Below are 26,665 nucleotides of genomic sequence, written 5' to 3'. Positions count from 1 at the left end.
CAGTACGTAACACAAGTTTCGACTGGTGATATTGTTAAGGCTATGTCAGTGCCTTGAGATTGCTAAGTGGTCCTTCCCGTGGATATTCTAAATCCCCTGGTATCTTAGTGCCCCGTGGGTGGATATTATGGCTACATTGTGAGGACGTTACGTCTCGTTATGACAGTTTCACCAGTTGTTAAGGTTAGAGTCTATGCATATCTTGTGGGTAAAGTGTGTAACCTCTACAGAGCATTAAACCTATCCGGATAGCCATGTCCTCAGTCAAGGACATGCTATGCTTAGTTCACAATGATTAGCTTTCTAGCGTGAGTACCACCTTGGAGTATGAGTGGGTAGTGTGCCCTTGTTTTTAAAAAGTATTGGCTATGTGCCTAGAGTATCCCGGACTGTGTGTCCACTGGCAAAAGAAGTGTGAGAACTAACGGGATGGAAGCATCTCCCCAGGGTCAACAAACCCATAAACTCAACTTATGTGTTCCCACAAAAATATTTTAAGATAGTCTTTGCAAATTGAACATTGCATCGAAAACTTTATGCAAAACCTAAAGACTCTAGAGCCTTATCCTCGATCTATCTTTATGCACCTAATGTCTCTCCTTGAGATAGGACTTGCTGAGTACCTTAGGTGCTCACCCTTGTTATATGTGGATTCAGATGATACAGAGGCCGACTTCATCGAAGGTGAAGATGAAGAATAGAAAAGTTTGGTTTCATCTTCACTCAAGTTGCCTTTAGGGCATGGGTCACTTTGCGTTATTTTCATTGTACTGTGAGGCTTTATTTAATTATGCCTCAGGGCCTTTATTGTAATAACTCTGTGTTGTACCATAATATCGTACTTTAATCGATGTATGCCTGTGATGTCTATTTCTGTTGGAAATATGTGCGTACCAGCTACTGATATAGGGACTGGTATGGGTTGCACAAGGTGACCCGAAGGAGGGGTCTGACAGATTTTGACTTTCTTTTGACTTTACTGATATCTACAACGTCGGTTTCGGTGAATTTTTTAGGTCAAAAATGGCTTGGAAGATTGAGTTCTCGCCCCGGAAGTTTCTGCATCATTTTCGAAGCACGCATTTATATCCATAGTCGCCACCCCTTACATCAAATTTGAGTAAGATTGTACAATAATTCCTATTCTAGTGTTGCTGAGGTGAGAAAAAAAAAGAGAAAGTGCAAGAAAAATAAAAAAATTTAGCATCACACGCGCGCACACACATATATATATTTTCCTGAGTCTGTATATTATATATATACACCTCTGATGAATAGAGAAAAATAACATAGAATACACATATATATGAGTATATGTTTATACTACTATACATACATATACACACACACACACATGGCATAAACCAGTACATGCACTTTTGCACCACATGAAATGATAGCTCTATATATTGATCATGCACATCTATAAAAATAACCATAAATGTTGTGTATATATATCCACATAAACCTAAGTATATGAATACCTAGAGGTATATATATACACAATATATGAAATGATAACTCTATGTATTGATCAAATCATTTATGATGGGTCATAGCTTGACTCGTCACTAAATACTAGCTAGGATGATCCGTCACTGATGAGTTAGTTATTAGTGATGGGTCAAGGTTTGACTTATCACTAATAACTGGTTAGAAAAACTCATCACTTATGAGTCGTAATAGGTGAGGTGGGTCACAACTATAACTCATCACCTATGACTGAACTATGATGACCATCACCCAGATCGATCATAATCTAATATAGACTGAAAGACTCGGTAAGGATAGGAAACACAACGTGTTGTTATTGTGTGGATATGGAAATAATGGTACTTTTTTTTCCTTCATCGATGTTTTCCAACCCACTTTCCATTTCATCTTTACGACTTTGACAATGCTATCACTACGTGAAAAATAGACAAATAAGACACTACATAAGTGATGGGTCGTAATATAACCTGTCACTTATGATAAAAGTGACAGGTCGTAGTTGTGACCCGTCACTAATATCAGTCATTGATGACCGGTGAAAATTTGATCCGTCACCAATGACGACTCATCACTCATAGGTCATCGTAAGCTAGTCATTGGTGACAAATCAAGTTTTGACCCGTCACCAATGACTAACTCATCAGTGACGGGTCTCATAGGCCTGTCATAAGTGATACGTCAAGTTATGACCCATCACTAAGACCATCCCCAACTATATTCCCTTCATTTCGTTCCCTTCCCCGTTCCTATTCCTTTTATTTTCTCTCATCTCCAACAGCTTCCCTTCGAGGGAAATCGCGAAGGGAAATGAGAGAGAATCCCATCCGGGAGGGAATGACCTTGGGAATCCTTTTGTGACGGGAACCATGAAGTGAAACCGTTGGAGCGCTGAAGGAAACAAAAATCTCTTCACGATGGGAATCTGGGTCGTGAAGGGAATTGGTTGGCTTTAGTGTAGTGACGTTATTCAGAAATACAGAAAATGATCCAAACATTGCAATTTTTTTTATCTTTTTCTTATTTTTTTCTCACTTTAGAAGCACTAGAATATGAACTATTATACATTTATGCTCAAGTTTGATGTAAGGGGTAACGGCTATGGAGACAAACGCTTGTTCTAAAAATGGTACAGAAACTTTCGGATACAAGAACTCAATCTTCCAAACCGTTTTAGGCCTCGAAAAATTCGTCGAACCCGACAAAGTCGGAGAGAAACGGATGTAACTTTTTCTGTAGATGTCCGTAGAGTCAAAAAAATATCAAAATAAGAGTCCGTATGCAAAAGTTACGACCATTTAACCAAGGGCATTCCAAGTCAATTGGTTTTTATGTCTATTGTAAAAATAACATTGGTGATGGGTCATAAGTTGTGACCCGTCACTTATAACACTCGGCAAAATAGTTAAAAGAATCTTTTATCTGAGTCCCTTCAGGACACACGCGAGGTTGAGGTGGTTAGGTAGCTACACGCACGAGGGCCCGTCGCGAGTTCGATTCTCACGGAACACATATTCTAAAAACAGTCTGAAAAATAGTTAGAGACACGTAGCGAGTGGTGATAGACCTGACTTGGATTGGCTTGAGTGAAAAATATTTTTTTTACATTTTTTCGTATAAAAAAAACACAAAAACCGTATATCAGTCATAAGTGACGGGTCACACCAATAACCTTAATAAGTGATAGGTCAAGTTTTGACCCGTTACCAATGATCTTATTGGTGTCACTTAATATATGTCATGAGTGACGCGTTCAGAATAACAGATACGGGACCCGTCACCTATAACGGTTATGATCTGTCACCCTTATCATTTTTGATGTAGTGTGTACTACAAACAGTATGCGCATCCAGGCATTTTCCAGCTAGCTCTCAAGTCCTTTCAACTTCCACAGGGGGCAAAAAAAAGGCAAACAACATATTGAACAGCTGATCGATGTGGTTAAACGTTTAATTGGTTAATCATCAATCTTTTAGTGGTAAGACGTTGACTTGCTAACATATTAACAATCGTTTATCTTTGCAATGCGGATTTGCCAACACAGTACGCTTTCGGCAACTTTTGTGAGTTGCGATGCTACTCTCTCGGCAAACATTTTTCTTTTTTATTTGTCTTTATTGACCTTTTTGTCTAACTTTGACCATACCTTTTTATAACTTCATATCCATAAGCACTAATAAATTTGTACTTTTATTGAAGTATTTGTGAGGACAAATCTAGCAATATAAGTTTCATACACTCAATCTTGATAACTTTAGACATATTAGTAGTAAAATATTTCGAAGTTTGACCAGACCGATCCTAAAACGACAAATGAAAAAACATAGAGAGTACTAGTGAAAGATAACAAGAAAGGTATGGTCAGGAGTGGCATTACTGCCAAACATCTCAATCATAATGAAAATGATTTGAGCCCCACATATCACTGTCATTAGTGAAAGAGCACCACTCATTCGATCGTCCATTCCTTAAATAATCTTTCTTTGTGGTTTGACCAAGTCGAATTTTTTTTATAATTTTCTCTCCTCTTATATGTTGCCCTCATCAGTTGAAACCTCTGGACAGTGATCGAGAGCGAATGTTGGCAAGTGATCCAAGGGAGCAATGAAAATGAAATAGCCGCAAATGAAGTACTCCAAACTTTCGCAGTTTGAGAACGTACGTGGCGGATGTGTTTAACAAAGAGGGCAGGTTGTTAGCAGGGAAAAATATTCGGTCTGGTATATTCGATATATCCTGTTTACGGGTTTTATTGATGGATTTTGGTAAAAAAAATGTTCCATATTTATTGATATTTTGTTTAAATTTTATTTGATTTTTTTGGATTTTATCTGATATATCTGATAAATTTTATTTATCGGTAAAAAAACCCGGATCATTAGCGTAACGAAAATTTTAGCATTTAGTTACACTGCCCTCATTCGGAGTGTTTAATGAGAACTGCCATTATTATGCGCAGTTGTGAGCAGCTGCAGGTAGGGAATTGAATAGCCATGTCTGCCAACACGGCGAATTGAAGAGCGCCACCGGTCGGTCCAGTGACTACTGCAGCTCCGGATTGACTCTTCCGATTGATTGGTCAGGGTCTCTGATGGCACCATAATCGTCACACTCTGCTTGCGGTCAAACGGTTCGTGCCAACTTCTTTGGATATGCATGGTTTAGAGCCTCTTGTTAGGGTTGACTTCTCGGGTGCTGGCATTTTGCTTCACATTAGATTGTTGGATTTTTTATTCCGATTCACGGTTTTCTGGGAAATTCCTTCCGGATTGTCATTTAGAAAGCTGTGCATCCTCTTTTCTTGGCGAAGAAATTTTATGATTATTATAAGTATGACGGTTATTTGAAATTTTAAGAGTGACTATGTACAACATAGTCAATGACGCTAGAGATAGAGGTCTTTAGACGTTGTAACTTTATCTTCATCCCTATCATCCAGTAATAAAATATAGCTTAGTTAAGGTGAAAAACAATTTCCAGATGATTGAAAATACATAAATAAAATCTAGCTAGTACTAAGAACATACTATCCTACTGCCCTTAGATCATCTACAACAGATTCTCGTCTGGGCACAGAATTCCTTCACGAAGGGATTTTCATTCCCTTCAGCGTTCTAACGGTTTCCCTTCACGATTTCCGTTACGGAGAAATTCTCAAAATCATTCCTTTCAGAACGGGATTCTCTCTCCTTTCTCTATACGAATCCTTTCGAAAATAAACTGTTAAAAATGAGATAAAATAAAAGAAATAAGATCAGAAAAGATAATCAAAAAGAGAACTAAATAAAAAAATATACTTAAGATGATCTTACTAAGTAAAAGTGTACAACCCTGTTGCTACTGGTGGTGGCCACATACCACAGTAAGTCAGTGTGGCAGCTACTGCCACCACTCCTCTCCCTTTCTTCCTCCTCCCGCCCTACAAAACCATCACCTCCCCTCCCCTTCCATTCCATCTCCACCTCCATTAATTCCACCAAGAACCCACTCCACCTTCTCCTAATCTCCTCTCACTCCAATGTCAAACCATAAGCCCAAGCTTCCCATTCTCTTCTTCTTCCTGCTGCTCCTCTTCCTTCTCGCCAGCCTTGCCGCCTCCCAAGAATTCACCTACAAAGGCTTCAGAGCCGGCGCCGCCGGCGGCAACCCGAACCTGACCCTGAACGGCGTCACGGAGCCCCAGCCCCACGGCATCCTGCGCCTCACCAACGAGACGTCCCGGCTCATCGGCCACGCCTTCTACCCGTCCCCGCTCCGCCTCGTCGACCGAAACGGCACCGCCGTGTCGTTTTCGACGCAGTTTGCGTTCGCCGTCGTGCCGGAGTATCCGAAGCTGGGCGGGCACGGGTTCGCGTTCGTGGCGGCGCCCGACCCGCGCCTCCGCGGCGCGCTGCCCAGCCAGTACCTGGGCCTGCTCAGCGCCGCCGACGTCGGCAACGCCACCAACCACGTCTTCGCCGTCGAGTTCGACACCGTGCAGGACTTCGAGTTCGGGGACATCAACGATAACCACGTCGGGGTCGACCTCAACAGCCTCGTCTCCAACGCCTCCGCCTCAGCGGCGCCCGTCAACCTCAAGTCCGGGGACACCGTGCTCGCCTGGGTCGACTACGACGGCGCTGCGAGGCGGCTGAATGTGTCCATTGCGACCGGCTCGTCGGAGAAGCCGGCGGCGCCGCTCATATCGTTCCGCGTCGACCTGTCCGCAGTCTTCCGGGAGCAGATGTACGTCGGCTTCTCGGCGTCCACGGGGCTCCTTGCGAGCTCGCACTACCTCATGGGCTGGAGCTTCCGGCTCGGCGGCGGTGCCGCGCCAAAGCTGGATCTTTCGTCCCTGCCGTCGCTGCCGCGACCCAAGGATGGCAAGAATCGGACGTCGCTGATTCTGGCCGCGGCGTTTTCGGCGTTTGTGGCGCTGGTGCTGCTCGCCGGCGCCGGCGCCTACGCCGCATACCGTTACAAGAACCGCGACGTGATCGAGCCGTGGGAGCTGGACTACGGCCCGCACCGGTTCAAGTACGCCGAGCTCCGTCGCGCGACGCGCGGGTTTCGCGAGCGCGAGCTCCTCGGCTCCGGCGGGTTCGGCAAGGTGTACCGCGGCGTGCTCCCGGGATCCGGCGAGACCGTCGCCGTGAAGCGCGTCTCGCACGAGTCCCGGCAGGGCCTCCGCGAGTTCGTCGCCGAGATCGCGTCCATCGGCCGGCTCCGACACCGCAACCTGGTCCAGCTCCAGGGCTGGTGCCGCCGCCGCGGCGACCTCCTCCTGGTCTACGACTACATGCCCAACGGCAGCCTCGACCGGCACCTCTTCGGCGGCGACCACCTCAAGGCGTCGCGGCTGACGTGGCCGGCGCGGCACCGCATCCTCTGCGACGTGGCGTCGGCGCTGCTGTACCTGCACGAGGGGTGGGAGCACGTCGTCCTGCACCGCGACGTGAAGGCCAGCAACGTGCTCCTCGACGCTGACATGTCGGCCCGGCTCGGCGACTTTGGGCTTGCCAAGCTCCACGAGCGCGGCACCAACCCGAGCACGACGCGCGTAGTGGGCACACTGGGGTACCTGGCGCCGGAGCTGACGCGGACGGGGAAAGCGACGGCGGCGGCGGACGTGTTCGCGTTCGGGGCTCTGGTGCTGGAGGTGGTGGCCGGGCGGCGGCCCATCGAGCCCCGCGCGCCGCCCGAGGAGCTGGTGCTGGCCGAGTGGGCGTGGGAGCGATACGTGGCGGGGGAGGTGGATAAGGTGTTGGACGAGCGGCTCGGCGGCGCGTACGACGCCGCGGAGGTGGCCGCGACCGTGAAGGTGGGGCTCTGGTGCTCGCACCCGTCACCGGCCGCGCGGCCGACGATGCGGGAGGTGGCGAGGTACCTGGAAGGCGGGGAGGCTGGCGAGGTGCCGGAGCCCCCGCCTCCGCCGCCACACCCGCCGGCGTACTCCGGCGAAGTGGGGTTCGACGACTTCGTGCACTCGTACCCGTCGTCGTCGTTCGAGCGGGCGGCCGCGGCGGGCGCGGGATGGGACGGCGGGACCCAGACGTCGGTGGCCACGTTCCCGTACTCGCCGCTTTCCATGCGATCGTGCCACGTTAGCGTATAATGTCTCGACCACCTGGGCCCGCTTGCCAGCCAGTGGCTTCTTCACCCGAAGTGGGACCCACGAGTCTGTTTATACCTGTGCTGTATAATGGGGCTGAAGCCTTCCAAAATATTATCATCGCCAAAGTCAGGGCTAAATTAAAATTAGGGCAAAAAAGTGATGTTTAGTTTGTAATAAGTTAAAATAAGTAGTGTGAAAAGAAAATATTTGGTTGTAGTCATACCAGAATTTATTAAAATTGTGAGTATGCTATGTGAGTCTCACGTATTATTAATTTTTTCACGCAAAAACACAATCAAAATGGGTCATGATTTATAGATTTATTCGTACAATGATACAAATGGATCATGGATTGGATATTTTTTCCCTCTCTCAAGAAAAGTTGCTAAATTTTGTGCTGAAGAGTCATACTTCGTGGTCTGTATTGGGTCAAAATCGAATTATTTTTGTCCTGTGGGATACGCATTAGCGTGCAAAGACTGCAAAGGAAACATGGCATATGGTGGCGTCAAAGAGCGTGGTTGAGTGCTGTCTCTACCAAACATAATATCTCGACGGACAACAAAAAGGTAGGTATCAGTACATGCGTCAAAAAGAAACCACAAAAAAGCACATAACAAATACAAATGACGCATATATCTATTCGTTTTTAGGTAGAACATCATAACTTGAGTTCACTTTGTTCATGAGAGTGCCAGCTTTCACAAGGAACTACTATCATATCGTACCATTCGAACTAGATCCTGTAAGGTCTTTTCAGATTAATTTTTAAAATTATTTTCAGTCGAGATCTTTTCAAACTAATTTTGAATAATTTTTAAAATTATTTTTAGCTCTAGGTTATATGGTGAAAAAATAATTTTTTATAATGCTCTATTTATATATTTATAAAGGAACTCACTTTTTCATCTTATAAACTAGGGATAAAAATAATTTTAGAACTTCATATAAGAATAATATTAGTGAATTTTTACATATTTTTGAGATTTTATTTGGGGTCCTAATAATTATTAGGAGTTATAAAAAAAGATTTTTTTAAGAATTTTATTTTAAATTCTACATAAGCTTCTTTTAGTGAGTCTAATTAAAATAGGTTGCACATGAGTTATGAAACACGTAAAAAAAATTCTAAGATTTTTTTTAAGAAAACATAAAACTATTTTTTTTAAATCTAACTAAAATAAGGTTTCGTGGGAAATTAGTGCATAATACCGGTAGTTTTATGTTACTATTTATAATATTTATAGTTTTGTATTATAAATAGTATAATACTTGTAATTTTATATAATTCATTTAACTTTTACAATCCATAATTTATAACATGATTTTCATAATCTACCGCTGAAATCGGAGCGTGGAGAGTGGATAGAAGACCTCTGCCTGCAGCGACTTCCTCAGCTCACTGCCGTTCTCACCGATCATCTACCACTACTCCGGCAATCAACACCATCGACATGGACGAAATCGGAGCGTGGCTGCATCGACCAAACCGATCATTGTGCGGTTCTTCATCAACACATCAAGACAATGATAGCCTCTCCTCCTAATTCAGGTTAATTACTTCGTCTACTTAATGTCAGTCGGTGTTTAGTGCATTAGGTTAAGCAAATCAATGGCTAATTAGGCAATTACATTTAAGGGCCTGAACTTGTGCAAGCTGGCCAGCAAGGCCATCCATGCATGCTGAATGTGTGCACAACACCTACCTGCCCCAGGTACCTCATTTGCAGGCTGCAGTCTACAGGGCATAAGCTTCTGAATGATGTAAATCTCAGAGCTGGCTTACCTGAATCTGAATCTAAATCTGAATCTGGTAGAAGCTACTGCTCGCAGTAGCAATTCTTTCAGAACCTAACCAACCAAACAAACATAGCGGGTTGCAGGGAATTAAGCTCGAAAAACCGGCGCACGCAAACGACTAGTATAATGCCCATGCTAATGCTACGACGATATTTGGTAATGCAAATAAAACAACGAAAATGCGATATATGTTTTGGTAATCAAGTATAGAATGAGATAAATTTAAGATTCACACAAAAAGGAACGATACATAGAGTTATTATATTGTACATCATAACCTTTGTATCTTTCGAAATCATCTAAATCTTGACACGCTTAAGAAATTCCTATATAGCTTTAGGAATATGCCTAAGTGAATGGGAACTGAGAGTAATTATTCAATTAAAGTTTCAGGTCTAAATTGCTAGGTGAACAACCGACTTACTGCTCTATTAGCTTGCTGTGATGTCGCGTACTTTATGAGTGCATGCAACTGTGATAGAATAGATGAACAAATTCAATATGATTAGAAACAAATAAACTGAATTTGGCTAAAAAAGGTTTACATGCACCTGTGTCTGCATCTACTAGTGTACCTTGCATCTACTAGTGTACCTTGTTACTGACTGGCGCATTTGCGTCAGACTTTAAAGCCCTTCCAGAGCTAGGTTCTTACGGATGGCATATTCTGATGTTCTCCACACTATAAATTTGTTATGCAGTACACGGTTAATAGACGTTACAACTTCGTGTACCACAACTTACATGGAGATAAGAGGAACTGTGTTCTGAGCTTCCAATGACACCGAAGATCTTCTTGAGGCTATTTCTTGTGGAATCATCTAGAAACATGAAGTATGCCTGTAAATTTAAAATAACATGTAATTGGTGATTTGAAGTTACCTTCCTTATACGAGCCCAAGCCAGAAAGAATATGGATAGTAGAAAAATAGGAAGGGACTAAAGACATTTCACTTGTTTTTAGATATTTAAATTCCCCTCCTTATTTAGAGGGTCACAGACACCTAATGAAAATTAACATTTTGAAAACCTAAATAAATGGAAACTAATAGATATCAATGGAATTATACCACTTCTTTCCAAAAAACTTATGCCCATACCCAGATGTATATCATTATTGTGATCAAGTGCTCAAAGGGAAGTCATCATTTATTTTCCAGGTTCTTCATGTAAGCTACGTAATAATTGTTTCTTGATTTCACACACCTAAGAAGAAAGTAAAGAATTGTTACTATGAATCATGCATAGAACCCATTATGAAAAATTATTCAGACGAAGTTAACTGCTCGAGCTGAAAACAACAACTGACAGATCGAGTGTCATAAAAGGCAAAAAAAAGGAAGAAAAGAAAAATCCTGCAGCACACTAAATTGTCTCTGTTAGCAGCAACTGAATGAAGTCTTACATGGTTTCCCGTATGTAGAGCGGTAGTACAACAAAAAAAGACTCTATCTTCATTGCTCTTATAATGAGCAATCCTATGTATTTGACAAATGCATGAGTAAGCAAAAAACCAAATTACTTGAATAAGGATCAACACTACACAGTAAAAATATTTCTGCAATGCAACATTGAATTTGAATACATTCGCCCGACATAAAACAGATGAAAATAAAAAATTACAGAGGCAAAGATAAGTTCTCTAACTTAGGGCAATAATGTTTTAACAAGTGTGCTCAAAGGAAACACAAAGCTTCAATAAACTTGTGAATATTTTTTTGTTAGTATTTATGGTCTATACTCTGAGTGCCTTCAAACATGAGTTGCAACACCAAAGGGGCATTTCAAACAATAGCAGGCAACACTAAGATCATGAATTGATATCATACCTGACAAGCAAGGTTACGGATGCTTTTCCCAAGCACGAATTCAGATAGTTTGGCAGCCTTGCTCATAGGAAAACCAGGACATGTGTTTGTGTCCTCATAAGAATCCTTAGAAAGCAAGTTGTAGCAACAGCCAATGCTTACCAATGCATTTACTTATTTGCAGGACATGAAAACCATATGCAGAGAACATAACCATACTTTAAAGGATTTTTAGCAAGGTGAGAAATTTTTAATTCAAGATGCAGCATTTTGCTAGTTTGGAGAAAAGACAGCGCTATATGGCGGTGTTCTCATACTATGCAAAAACCAACCTTAGCATGTGAACTGAAAGATCACCACATACATGAAGACCAGCAAGGATTAATGGAGGGCTGCTATGAGTTGGTTCCTAAATTCGAGAACTTTTCTCAATACAGGTCTTAGTTTCTCTTACATATTCATCATGATCATCCTTACATGCACCTAATGTGACATATGCCAATATCTCACTTGACAAAACATGACATGTGACTGTCCTAGGTACTATGAGCAGTTGCTTCTCCACACTGCAAAAATAATAGACAACAATTTATAGCAACAGACACCAACTCCAAAGGTAGTAGAACTAAAATTAAACTTGACAAAGGTTGCACCATTTAGCAGCATAGTGCTTCTTTATTCTCTCTGCACGAGTATTTGTGACTGATGCATGATGTGAGGAAGGATCTATCGCTACAACAGGGAGTTGGTACTAAAAAGATAAAGCTTGTGCGAGATAACTTTGACAATATCAAATAAGACGATTAAAAGATAAATACATGACATGACACATTATTGTTGAAATTATGGTAAAAGTCAATCATTTCTTCCAGTCTTAGAAAGTAGCAACAGAAAACCAAGGCATGCCATTCAACAATAAAATTAAGACACATGCAACGTCTATAAGAAAATTCAGATGAGTTAACTTCTATACAGATAGTCAGACCTTCTTTTGCTACCAGCCCATATTTCGGCTTCTTTAGAACCCTGACTTCCAAAGCATCATGCAATCAAGTCATAATTTATCAAGGGAAAAAAAAACAGTAATGAGTGAATCAAATATGGACATTATATAGTACAATATATGGACTTCCCTTGGTGACCAATATTTGTAGCTGGACCCATCGAAAAAATCTTGCTCAGACTTAGCATGAATTCATAGGGTCAATATTTAAGATGGCAAAGACACAATCAAAATCAACGAAAAAGGATGCCAACTATCCAAGCATTAAAAAAGTAATTATCTTTACATGAAACTAGGTTAACACAATTGCTTCTGCATGCAGATGACATACCTGGCCAGAACCTACATCAACCACTGTCTTGGCTTCACAACTCTTAGCAATTGCACGAACTAGCGCAGCTAGATTTTCAATCTGCATAAAGCAATTTCTCCAAACATGATAATGCAAAGAACAAATGAAAATCATGGTATCTTTGTAAACAAATAAACACGTGTAGCAAGTACAACAATTAGTACAAGCTGGATTACCTAATTCGTGCTTCTTCTTTGAGTTCATGCCTTGAGCGAGAATAGTACCAATTGGTGCCGCATGCAAATCAGGTATGAGCTGCAAGCATTCAAGGAAAAGCATGTCAAGATTAAAACAGATGGTAGAAAATAGGCAATTTCTTAATTCAATGACTCCAAAAGATGCAAAGCAATCTGAAAATGTAATGCAGACAAACATATTTTAAGAAAAAACAAGTTCATACAGTGAATTCGTTTGTTCACTGATGCCAATCAACAGGACTACAAGTGAAGCATATGCAGAATTTTTTTGTATATGAACTATACACTAACTCAATCAAATGCTGCTCAAATATAACATTTCTGGTGCCATTCCCCTGAAAAAGGACCATGCTACTACGACCAATACGCGATACCTACTCAATCCGATAGATTCAGCAAACATCCCGATTGCGGCGCCTTCTGCTCCTGGGGAAGAACAAGTGACTTGGTAGTAAGCACAAACTAATGCAGTGTACTAGGCCAGTGTTCTTGCAAAATAATAGACACTTGGATACAAACACCAAACCAAAGAGGGAGTGATGAAGTATACAAGGAACGATGAACTTGGATACTTCGAGTCCGTACCTGAACACATCCGAAGGGCAACTTGAGCAAGCTCCCTACGGTCTCCCGTCGGAGGCACTCTATCCACTCGATGTTCACCAGCTCCCACAGCCTATCATGTGTGAACTGTACCACAGGAGATCAAAACTTTCAGTAAACAGCTCTCAAATGGATCGCCGAGAAGGTGCCGATCGAACGAGCCTCTGAAAAAAATTCATGGGAAAATGAAGGGGACCTTGAAGAAGTTGACAATGTGGGTGTTGAGGAGTGGACGGTGGCGATGGAGGAAGGCAGCGAGGGCCTCCATCCACTAGCGGGTCCGCGCCACCGTCTCGCACGAGTAGGCGCCGCCGCTCGCCGGAGTCGCCGCCATCGCGCTCCTCCCTAGCCCACCCAACCACCGAGGGCGAGGGCGAGCGCGAGATCCAGATCCAGCGCCGCTGGTCATGAACCCGACGCGGTCTGCGCAAGCGTCTTTTCACGACCGCACCAACGACTTCCGCGCCACAGTCAAGAGCGGATAACGGAGAGTGCACGGGCGAGTGGAGAGCGCATGGACAGACAGGGCTGCAGCTCGATCATGGCCGACCGAAGCAGCACACAAGCGGCGGGGCGGTCGTGGATGACCAGAGTGGCGCAAGGGCGGCGACGCTGAAGAGAGTCTGGTGGAGGAGGAGAGGGGATCGTCGGAGGAGAAGGGCGATGAGATTGGGGGATCAAACGTGTTTCTATTCGAGATGGGATCGAGGACCGGAGAACGTGGGGGGAGCGAATGAACATAGTGGAGGAGCGGAGGCGTTGCGTTCGGGAGTCGGGAGAAGAGCGGTGCGTTCTGGACTCGGAGAGGAGGCGAAAGATCGTGGGCCCGTGAAGGTTGGATGAACTGGGCGTTTTGGACCATTGAATTTGATGAAGCCATACTAAAAGAGGTCTAAGCGCTTCATTTTGAGAAAGCAAGATTCCTATGTGCAAAATTAAGGTGGATAGAGGAAAGGTTATCTATGTGAGGGCATAAGATTGTGTGTACGTAGAAAAGAGTAAGTGTGTATGTAGAAAAGAGTAAGTGTGTACGTAGAAAAGAGTAAAAATAGTGCATTATATAGGGGTTTAGACTTATTAGTCTCAAACTTGATTAAAACAGTACGACAACCTATGTCTCTGACGATCAAAGTGACAAACATTGTATCTTCGCCTAACACGATATGGAACTCTTACTCGCAGGGTTCAGTCCATGCGCAGTGGTCGTTGAGGGAAGACGACTCACGAAGCTATCTATGTCTTCGCGACGATATCGACCGGAATTATAGACTGTGCATGACTGCCTGCAGCAACAGCAGGTTACTCTTTTGCTTCTGTGCCTGGTGGACATCACTAAGGGCTGCTGAAGTGCAGGAACAAGTGGCACAGGTCTGAACTTCCTTTGTACAGCGACAGTGTTAGACATAATGTGATCCATGGCCACAAATTTGTCATTGATTTAATTCACATCAATAGTTAATTACATAATTAAGCTGTAATTAAGGGCTAATTAGGAATTAAGCCTTTGATTGGGTGCTAAACGTAGAATGGTTAGGTCCAAGATCAGGATTAGCTCCATATAAGGGAGGGCTGGCCAGCTGAATGCTAATCGCTTCATTAAGTAATAAGCCAAAACCTTAACAGCCTCTCTCTCTCAAAATCCAATCTGGAGAGAGCTTTTCACTGATCTGAAGGTCGGCCAAAGGATCGGACGACTACAGGGAATTTCGAGGTGTTGATCGGAGGGGATTTCCATCAAATCGAAGGATGACGTCTCCAAATTCAGGTTCTAAATCCTTAATTCCGCATTAATTAGCATGTGTTCATGAGATTAGATAGGTTCCTGTTGTTAAGACTGTCTTAATTATCTAACATTTGGTATCTAGAGCCTAAGGTTGTTTTTGATCTCATGAATCGTGAGTAACGTATTTAGCCTGAATTTCCCCCTTTTAACCGTAGATAGCATCTGTTCAGGGTTAATTAATTTCATTTTAAGGTGATTTGTTCATCCTCTTATTTGGGTCGATTAGATCAACACTGGGATTAATTCCTGTCTATTGTGCCACATATTCCGCATAATTAAGGTAGCCCTACATAGAAACAGATTAGAAACAGGCAGGTCGCAGCAGGCTCCTTTCTAGCTTGCCGGAGGTGTCAGGGAGGTGGCCTTATACGCTCTGAAAAAACAAAATGTCACGGTTTTAAAGAACTTGCATTTGTTGAATTTGATCAAAAAAGAATAGAGTTTGTTTCGGTGTGATTACGATTCTATCTGATGTTCCTTCATGTATTCAGTTAATCAAGCATGTCTAATGTACTGTGACAGGCGAGCTATGCGACCAAATAAAGCTCTAATTTGATTTCTATTTTGCAGCAATCCGAGGGATCATGAAACAGATAATATGAACTTATCCGGTTCGGATGAGTTTCTCCACGCGTGCTAGAACAGAGATCCTCTGACTTCACGGTAGGTGAAGTCAGAAAACTTTACTCCATCATAAGCAGTTGGATTACGAATAGATGGATCTATTTAGTGCTACAATATTGCTACAGTAAAGCAGAACAGCAGTCCCTTACACATTGCTGTTGCTGCAGTACCCACTGCAAATGCCGTAGCTCGTCTCGCAAACTACTGTGCCATGCTAGAACGTGCATACCGTAGGTATGGAGGTTCAGCTCGCCGAGGTGGGTCTTGAGGCGCCCGAGGATCAACCTGCAGCGCTGCAAGTCGATCGCATGTTTCTATCACCTTCTGGACGACGTGGTTAGCAGCATATGGGGCATCCACATGACGCGCATGCATATCGGCAAAGAAACGTTTCAGATCGAACTCGGAGACTGAACGCAGACACTCTTTAGGCGTAAAGACTGACCACACGGACTAATTGAACACTGAGATCACAAGGTGATTAAGTTCACCATTGCACTTTGTTCAAATTGTAAGAACCTTCATTATAGAAGCTATCTAGTTGTGTGTGCTATTTTTGTTCATTTGTCAGTCTTGCAACAGTTGTGATTGAGCGTAGAGTCACTTAAGAATTACGTGTCTGGAACAACGTTAAAATACCGCGAGAGCCTCTGTTTCACCACCCGTGCTGAGGAGGACCTCGTTGATTATCACTTGCTTTTCCGCAAGGTTTCCATGCATTAAACATTTCACAGTGATATTAGAGGAGAACTTTCCAGGATCATGGCCATAAACCTTCCCAGCAAATATCCTTATGACTGCAGATCGCAGAGGGGAAGTTCCATGCTCTAGAATGTGCTTAAAAAAGAATTTTGAACTATAATAAGCACAATTTACACACATACGATACACATAAAATGTGTGCGTGTGACACACACAATATCAAATAACCTGAATGATATGTGTTTATGTGCATGCACGTGCGCATGTGTTAGTGTGCATGCATATGTACTGTGCGTGACACATAACATCAAATAATTAACCTGACAAGACATCCGTATAGATGAGCTAGTAACTCCACGACAAGCTCATACATGCTCTTAAAAATGATCTGTATGTGTTATTGTGTGGTATATGTTCTATACATTTCTGGCCAAATGGTTAGCATTTTGGTCATATTTTTTTTTAAAGGACGGTAAGAGAGCTATCGAATATATTATCGAGTAGGAGAAAAGTAAAAAACAAAGAGTTCAACTGGCCTTTATATGGGTGCTAGCATGGGAACAGCCGAAGGCAATTACTTCCCCACATGACAAGAAAAAGAAATTAGACGTAGCAATCGTACCACAATGGAAAAGGAAAAAAAACGCCTAAATCAGGTGCCATGCACGATTCCTTTGGTCAATATCCTTTTTTATTTTCCAAGCAATTGAGGCGCCGTTCAGACTTTTGGTCCAGAAAAACACGACGATTCCTCTCTTTCCAAATATTCCACCAAAAATATATAACTCCACCATTGAAATCCCTTCGATCCTCCTTGTTTATTTTGTTTCGAGCTTTCCGCCACTATGATCGAATATTGGAGTATTCCTGTAGGCTCGTCACATTGTCCCAACCGAATCATAACGTCACTTGTTGCCATACTTGATGAGTAAAAATACAATCCTTCAAAAAATAAGTAGTATTTTCATAAGATGTGGTGCACAGTTTGCAAAAACGGTCATTTTGATCGGCCATCCATCCCCTTTTCTCCAAGTTTTCTGCAGTAAGGATCTTTCCCAACAGTGCCAAACATGCAAAAACTTTGCATTTAGGCGCAGCCTTGGCCTTCCAAATAGGCTGTGTTTGTATTCTCTTTATTGCCCCCATGAATTGGATTCATAAGCGCTTTTTGTGGTGTATACCCCATCAGGTGTCCATCTCCAACTGATTTGGTCTTCCGAAGCTTGATCAAGCTGCACTCGTTGCAACGCATTCCATAGTTCAAGGAATTGTACAATTTCCTCATGAGTAGTTAGGTTGCGCAAACTCCTTATCCAATTATAGTCTTGCAAATCTTCCCTTACTGACCTTTGCTTTCTCTTTGCCAACTTGAACAAGTCCGGCGCAATTACTTTTGGTGCCAATCCATCAATCCAACTGTCCTGCCAAAACTTAGCCTTCTCACCATTTCCAATAGTGACCACCGTGGACGCCATGAAGAGATCTCTATCGGTTTTGTCACATGGCACTTGAAGCTGAGCCCATGGTCGTTGCACATCCGTCCATTGATACCATAGCCATCTAACTCTCAATGCCCTTGCGAACTTTTCCAACTCCAAGATACCTAGACCTCCAAGCTCTTTCGGCCTCGCCGTTGTGCTCCAATTTACCAATGAATGTGCCCCGGTGACCTTTTCAGGAGGTTCCCCTCTCCAAAGGAAGGCTCTTCTGATACGATCAATCCTCTTGGCAAGCCATTTTTGTAGCGGGAACACTGTGAGATGATATGTCGGTTAAGTCGAGAGAACGGATTTGACTAGAATGTCTCTCCTGGCTAATGAGAACAATTTCCCTTTCCATCCCGGAAGTCGACTACCAAGCTTATCAATCAATGGTTGACAGTCTACTCTCCTTAATTTTCGTATATGTAGCGGAAGCCCAAGGTACTTACACAAGAAGAATTTGACTTGCCCCGGAAAGTCCAAGAGTAGTTCATCAATGTTGACGTTGTTGCAACTAATTGGGAAGAGCTCGGTCTTAGAAAGATTTGTAATCAGGTCGGTGCATCTCCCAAAGGCTTTTAGGATCTCATTTAAAATCTTTAGCTCTTGGTTATCTGGATTAACAAAGATGGCCGCGTCGTTGGCATACAAAGAAACCCTCAGCTTGGCCCTTGCAGGAAGTACCGGGTTCAAAAAACCATGTTCCTCCGCCAAGCGCACCATTCTTTGCAGTGGATCAATCGCTATGATAAACAACATTGGCAAGAGCGGATCCCCCTGCCTTAGACCTTGCGCATGAAAAAAAAGTTGACCCGGCGTCACATTGAGCAGAATGCAAGATGAAGCTGAGGCCATGAGCTGACATATCCAATCTCGCCACTTCTGACCAAACCCAAGCCTCACCATCACCTCTAGAACATATGGCCAATTAACTGAATCAAAGGCCTTTGATATGTCAAGCTTCACAAATAAAGACGGTATCTTTTTCTTGTGAAATTCCTTTGTGACGCTTTGAACATAAACAAAGATATCATGGATGCATCGCTTTTTGACAAAAGCACTTTGACTTCTTGAAACAATATCATTGAGCCTTGGAGCAAGTCTTGGAGAAACTATTAATGAGACTTATCGGTCTATAATCCGACACACGTGTTGCCTCTGTCTTTTTGGGAAGCAAACAGATATTGTCATTATTGAGGATGTGCAAGTTTGAACATCTCAGGTCAAAAAAAGCTTGCATTGCTGCCACCACGTCAAATTTGATTAAGGACCAGCACTTTGTGTAAAAAAGTCCAATGTAACCATCAGGGCCCGGTGATTTCTTCGGCGGCAACAATTTAATTGTCGCAAAAACTTCCTCTTCTTCAAAAGGATCTTCTAGATCATCCAACTCCAAAGTCTGGTAATCCAGGGCGTCCCAATTTAAAGATAGATCATGTTGTTTTGTCGTGCCGAGATGATCTTTAAAATATTTGTACAGCTCCAATGCCTTTGCCTCCGCCGAGGCTGCTACTCCTTGGCCTGTTTGCAAACTTTGAATGAAGTTTTTCCTTTTTCTCGCATTAGCTTTCTACTGGAAAAACATTGAGTTTACATCCGCTTTCTTTATCCAAGTCAGCCTAGAATGTTGTCTAAGTCTTGATTTCTCGATAGCTGCAAGACCCACCACCTTCTTCTTAAGATATCTTCTGAATTCAATTTCATCCAGGGACAGAGCTCTCTTCTCTTTCGCTTGATCTAACCTGAGAATGACATCTTGTGCTATTGCAAGGCGCAACCTTGTGTCCCCTATCGTTCTCCTCTTTCATGCCCTTAAATCTTTCTGCAATCGCATAAGCTTGATATGAAGTCTAGGCTGATATATGCCTATTATGATAATGCCATCGAGCTCCTCGGCAATCCACATCTATCTTATGATCAAGATCACCAATTTCTACAGCCTATAGAAGAACACAAGAGACAACAAATATACAAGTAGTGGTATCCATCAGCTAACCAAATAATACAGCAAGATGCTCCAGTTCAGCAGAAAGAGAGAGAGAAAAAAAAAAGCTCGTCAACAAGCAAGGTGAAATCTGACAGAGGCTACCTTTTGGACTGCATGGTTTACAAAGACATCAGTCACCAGCTCAGCAACTACTTCTATGAAGATCATAACATTTTCTTCAGGCGTCACTATTGCAATATTCTTCTACATAAAGCGGCTCCCAAATTGATCAATGCTACAGATAACATGAGTTATGACTTCTATGAACATCATAACTTTCTCTTCAGGCGCCGCTGTTGCAATATTCTTCTACATAAAGTGGCTCCCAAATTGATCAATGCTGCAAAAAAACAACCAAATGGAGCAGTTTAGCCATTATGAGACACATAGACAACTCTTTGGCATGCGAATAATTTTCGTGTGCACACTAACTGTTACTTTAGAGTTACATCAAAGTTCATTTACCAAAACATGTGACATTGCCTTTGATAAGAGAAAGGCGAGAAGATTCTTTCTTCCAAGTGTTGATCACCCCGATAAACGATGTCGTATTGGACTTTTGATTGCCTGGCTCTTCAGAATCATGGATCTGAGTATAATTGATGCATGGTCTTGTAGAATCAGAAAGGTCATTTAGGTGAGGACCTTTAAGGCAGAGCTTGGGCTACGAGATGTAGCCACTGCAAAGAGAGGCAAGTGATGTGAGAGGTTGTGCTACTAGATATTTCCTACAAAGCCAAAGGGAACATCAGTTGTCAATGGTTGATCTTGGAGTGACATAAGAATTAGGTATTTAGAAGAATGTTAGTATACCATCAAAGGCTCTGTTTCTCCATTCGTGATGAGGATCTCATTGATTTTCATTAGTCATTCCTTAGTTTCCATACATTAAGCACTTCTCAATGATATTGGAAGATTCATCGGCTCATGACCATAACCCTCCGAGAAAATCTCCATATAATTGCATATCACAGAGGAATTCCATGTTAAAAAAAGAATATAACTGCATGTACTCATTACTTATGCATGTGCATGTGTGTAACACAGATCATGCATGTGTGTGTGTGACACATAACATGGTTTGCAAAAGTTGAAGAGGTGAAATATGACAGAGGGAACCTTTTGGACTGCATGATTTGCAAATACGTTAGTCATCAGTTCAACAAACAAGAGTCATGAACTCATGGTCATATCCCTTCGAGCAAATCTCCTTATAATTGCATATCACAGAGGAGGAATTCCAAGCTTCAAAAAAGAAATCCAAACTAGAATAAGCATATATGTATTCCTACTTGTGTGTGTGCGCGCGTGCGTGTGCGATACACATAACATGGTTTGCACATGTCGAAGAGATGCAATATGATAGAGGGAACCTTTCTAGATTGCATAATTTGCAAAGACGTTAGCCATCAGTTAAACAAACATGAGGTATGAACTCATGGTCATGACCCTTCGAGAAAATCTCCTTATAATTGCATATCACAAAGGATGAATTACACACTCCAAAAAAGAAATCCTAACTAGAATAAGCATGTATGTGTTCATTTATGTGAGTGTGTGACACACAGATCATGCATACTTGTCTATGTGTGCGACACACACAACATGGTTTACCAAAGTTGAAGAGGTGAAATATGACACAGGGAGCCTTCTGTACTGCATGATTTGCAAATACATTAGTCATTAGTTCAATAGACATAAGGTATGAACTTATGGTCAGGACCCTTTGAGAAAATCTCCTTATAATTGCATATCGCAGAGGAGGAATTCCATGCTCTAAAAAAGAAATCCGAACTCAAATAAGCCTTAGGATGGGTAGTATAAAACTACCGCATATTAGAATCCTACACGTATCTAGATCCCCTATAGTTTTCTGTATTCTTGAATCATACGTTCGTGACTGGGAAAAGAATCCCTAGATGCATGGAAACTGCATGCAGATACTAAGGTATCTCACAAATATGGAAGTTTATCTCTAAGGATATCAAAATTCTACTAAGGAAGGAGTAGTCTAGGTTCTACACGATGACCCCCACATATATACAGAGACAGGGGACCTTGTGGAGGATAAGTCCATTGAAGTTCAACAAACAAGCCACAAGCCTACAGGAGCCTCAAGCCTTTGAGCTTTCTGTAATTGCGATCTACATCGGCATCTCATTGAGACTACAAGCAAGGAGCTCTCGACTAGGTTTAGATCTATCTAGGCTAGTTAAGACCCCTCATTGTACTATTATCTCAAAGATCAATACAAGATCACAGAACGTAGGGCTGTTATCCTTAGGGAGGTTTGAACCTCTATAAATCTATGTGTTTCACATGTGATTCGGCTACAGGAAGTATCCCTTACATCCTTCATATATTCGTAAGATCGGCGATTCACAAATCATTGATAGTTGGTGCCATCCACGGGGATAATGACCAAAGATATCAAATCCTGAATTCATCCAAGTTTTGCTCAAGATCCGGCTTCTCGGACGAGGGGTTCTACAATAACTTTACCGTCTCATCTGACAAGGAACCGACAGTAGACCGGGTGGATGTCGACGAGTACCTTACTAGTGACGACTCCAGCAATGAGGTAAGTCATTTTATGGATGAATGTGCCAGAGAAAATGGCATCAAGCTTGAATCACACGGAGACTAAGACGATTGTGCAAGTGACATACTCCGTAAGTCGGGATCTCCCCCCATGGCTTTCAATAATAGGGATTATTGAAGTACCTACCCGAAGGTCTCCTTTGATGAAAAATCCATGATGCATTTGGACTCCTCCTCCACTGTAGAATACCCCTGAGAAGTCTTCACCATCGAAGACAGGGGCTCCGCTCTGTCCCATCATGATGACGATCCTGTAAACAAGTGGGTCCCCGCTGCCCCAAATACAGGAAAACACACACAACCTTCGCTGATAACAACCCCTCAGGTCCAAAATCCCAATGGGGTCAAGGATTTGTGTCTCCTGACCATCATCTAGAAACCCAACATTTCAGATATGTGGGAGCTCAGAGGCTTCTCCGTCTACAGGAGGCCCTTCGACAACCTCCTACTACATATCTAACTACCCCTGATGACAAGGGCTAGATCAACTTCATGACCGACATGACCAAAGAAGCTATGCTTCAGGGCAAAAACTCTCATTAAGCCGCAATCATGAATAGCTCTAATCGGGGAAAGTCTCATGATGATCCTTCTCGCGATGATTTTGATTAGGGAGACGCAATCCCCATAATAAGATAATCCAGGAAGATAATCGAGATCCTAACCGCCGTAAGGCCTCATCGATCAGGAACCATCCCATTAACAATTTGGGCGCGATCATTGAGGGGTGAAGGCACTCGAGGACCCCTGAGGAGCAGTCGACTTCTCCTCAGCAACAAAATTGGAGGTCATCCCAATGTCGTTCGAGTGTAAGTCACGGCCGATCTCCGACCCTAGTGTCAGAGCTCCTGTGGCTACCCAGATAGATCTGGGTTCCATCCATGGATGTTAGGCTTTCTCTCTAGATCTACGAAGGGTTACCTGGCTGACACTATTCTGACGGGGGTCGATAGAGAAGTACATCAGGACCACCAACCACGTTGTGTTGCTCCAAATTTGCACTGCAACCATCCAAGCGACTGGCGGGGATAAAAATGTGATGGCCAACTACCTCCCCATAGCCCATGAGGGGTCGACCAAAACTTGGTTGAACAATCTTTTGCTATGGACAATCTACTCATTGGAGCTGCTCTACGACTTGTTTGGAGCCAACTTCCAAGGCACGTACGTTTGCCATGGTAAGAAGAGCAACATTATCCTTGTTATGCAGACAGAGAAAGAACCCTTGCACGAGTTCGTCTGATGCTTTAACAACACCTGGGACACCATCCCAAAGATAAATGACTATGATGTCATCCATACGTTTACCTAAGGGGTCAGTAGTCGATGATGCGTCGAGGATGTCGCTAGGAAGGAGCCTAAGATGGTCAAGGAACTCATGAAGATCGTCAATAAGGTGGCCATCGCCGCAGAGACGCTCCTGTTCATCAAGGAAAGGGATCAGGACATCAAGCGCCCCCAACCCGAACTAGATGATGACTCGGCGAAGAGCAAGCGCAAGAAGAAGTCCAAAGGAGGTAAGTGCAAGAAAACTAAAATTGTTGAAGTTTTGGCAGATCTTCTCGACACACGCCCCGGTACATCGCATGGCAAGGGTTACCAACCAGGCACTAGCGAACACTTCGGGAAGCCCTAGTGTGACTTCCACCAGACCGACAACCATAGTCTCTAGCAATGTCACATCTGGCAGAAGATGATCAAGGTGGAGGTCGACAAGCCTAAAGGGAAGAAGTCCCAGATCATGACCTAGAGCAGGGATTCCAGCTCCAATAACGATGAGGGCTCAAACTCGATGTCCTACTATGAGGGGGAAAGAATTGTCGACCACATGTTTAGCGGCTCCACATTTTATGAGTCCAAACAAAAATACAAGATGGTGGTCCGAGAAGTCCTAGAAGTCGTCTCCAAGAGTCACCAGGCCATCAAGTGGTCAAAGGTCAAAATCTCTTTCGACTAAGTCGACTGCCAGAGAGCTTCATATGACCATGCTGCTTCCCAATAGTGGTCCAGCCTACAATAAACATCTGCAAGGTTACTCGAGTGCTAATTTACAGAGTGAGTTCCCTAAACATCCTCTTCTCGGGTGAACTCGATGTGATGCAGATCTCCTGATCCGCCATCAAGCTATGAACTCAAGCCTTCCACAGCATAGTACCTGAATCTTCGGCCACACCAATCGGCCAGATAACACTTCTTGCCACCTTTGGAAAGCCTGACAACTTCTAGACAGAGAAGATTATGTTCGATGTGGTTGATTTTGAGATGGCGTACAACACCATCTTAGGACGAGCAACCCCTAGCTAAGTTCATGGCTGCCGCACGCTACGTCTACCAGTGCATGAAGATTCCAGGACCTAAATAAGTCATCACCATCTAGGGATGCCCCAAGGCAGAGCTCCGCTATGATATGTGGAGTCTCGACATGGCAGCTTAGAACCAACCCAACAAGAAAACCAAGAATTTGATGCCTAAGGCGTCCATGAAGTCTCACGGTGAAGTCAAAATCGTTCCTTTGGACCCAACAAAGCCATCTAAGACCATCGGATCGGCTCTAATCTAGATCCCGAATAGGAACTTGCACTCATCACCTTCCTCCAAGCAAATGCCAATGTATTTGCATGGAAGCCATTTGATATGCCCAGGATCCCTAGGGAGGTGATCGAGCACAAGTTAACTATCCGGCTTGATGCCAAGTCGGTTAAGAAGAAGCTCTGGTGGCTCGTGCCTGATCGGAAGGAAGCAATCAAAGGAGAAATCAAAAGACTTATGAAGGCAGGGTTTATCAGAGAGGTGGATCATCTCAAGTGGCTTGGTAACCCTATCATGGTTAAAAAATAAAACGGCAAGTGGCGCATGTGCATGGATTTCACTTACCCCAATAAAGCCTACCTGAATGACACCTTCCCTCTATCATGAATATATCAGATAGTCGACTCTACCTCCGAGTGCGATTATCTAAGCCTTCTTGATGCCTACTCTGGTTATCACTATATCAGGATGCATCTTGATGATGAGAAGAAGACCGCCTTCATAACTCCTTTCGGGGTATTTTGTTACGTAAAGATGCCCTTCGGATTAAAGAATGTCGGTGCCACTTATCAACGTGGCATGCAGATAACCCTTCACAACTAGATTGGCCAAAACATCGAAGCCTATATTGATGATCTAGTCGCCAAGAGTAAAAAGAAGGAAGACCTTATCTCTGACCTACAAGAGACCTTCAACAATGTATGCAAACACTGGGTCATGCTTAACCCAAAGAAGTGAGCATTCAAAGTTGATGCAGAAAAGCTACTTGGATACCAGGTGTCATACCGAGGAATCGTGGCCAATACCGACAAGATCAAGGTTATTGAGGAAATGTAATCCCCAGGTCAGTATGCGAAGTTCAAAAACTAAACGAGTGTATGGCAGCTCTTAGTCATTTCATATCCTTACTTAGAGACCGGGGGCTTCCTTTCTTCAAGTTACTACGCTAATATGATAGGTTTGAGTGATCTGAAGATGCCAACGAGGTGTTCAAAAATCTCAAGAAATGCCTTTCTCCCCCCACCCCCTTGTGCCAGTCGCTCCTGACCCAAACAAAGAACTATTTCTATACATAGCAGTTAGATCACGCGCTGTAAGTGGAGTATTGGTGGTGGAACTAAAAGTGCCCGACAAGTGAGAGAAGAGCCAGCAACCGGTATACCACGTCAGCGAAATACTCCATTGTCCAAAGGAGCGCTACCTGCAAGTACAAAAGCTGCTATATATGGTACTGATGGTCTCTCACAAGCTAAGGAACTATTTTTAGGCTAATAAGATCATCATACCATTAGTATTTCCACTTGGAGAAATACTCCACAACACAAGTGTCATTGGATGAATCGCTAAGTGGGCTGTCAAGCTCACGGAATTCGATGTTCGCTTCGTACCTCACACAACAATCAAGTCGTAAGTACTCACTGACTTTGTCACCGAATGAAGGAACTTCATCAACCCCAGGACAACTGCAGTGACATGTCTGATGTATGGACTCTCTTCTTCAATGGGTCACTTACGCTCCAAGGCTTAGGGCCTGTAATTATACTTATATCTCCCACAAAAGAAAGGTTGAATATGCTTTGCAGCTTGACTTTCCAGCCACAAACAACAAA

The 26,665-nt window shown here is 43.2% G+C and overlaps 1 protein-coding gene and 1 pseudogene across 1 annotated transcript; one reads left to right on the top strand and one right to left on the bottom strand.

Annotated features, from left to right (window-relative positions):
• The first annotated feature begins 5,348 nt into the window (after positions 1–5,348).
• Positions 5,349–7,837, top strand: LOC133905746 (L-type lectin-domain containing receptor kinase S.4-like). Its single transcript, XM_062347509.1, has one exon. The coding sequence runs from the start codon at positions 5,510–5,512 to the stop codon at positions 7,583–7,585; it is 2,076 nt and encodes a 691-aa protein (XP_062203493.1). The 5' UTR covers positions 5,349–5,509; the 3' UTR covers positions 7,586–7,837.
• Positions 7,838–9,788: 1,951 nt separating this feature from the next.
• LOC133906060 (uncharacterized) lies at positions 9,789–13,682 on the bottom strand (annotated as a pseudogene).
• Positions 13,683–26,665: the final 12,983 nt, after the last annotated feature.

This window comes from Phragmites australis, chromosome 23, assembly GCF_958298935.1.
Source record: "Phragmites australis chromosome 23, lpPhrAust1.1, whole genome shotgun sequence".
NCBI lineage: Eukaryota > Viridiplantae > Streptophyta > Magnoliopsida > Poales > Poaceae > Phragmites > Phragmites australis.
Note: the sequence above shows the minus strand (reverse complement) of the source record. Positions and strands in the feature narration are given on the sequence as shown.

Excerpts from the sequence above, each read along its gene's own strand:
- LOC133905746 (XM_062347509.1), top strand. The coding sequence starts at position 5,510 with ATGTCAAACCATAAGCCCAAGCTTCCCATTCTCTTCTTCTTCCTGCTG.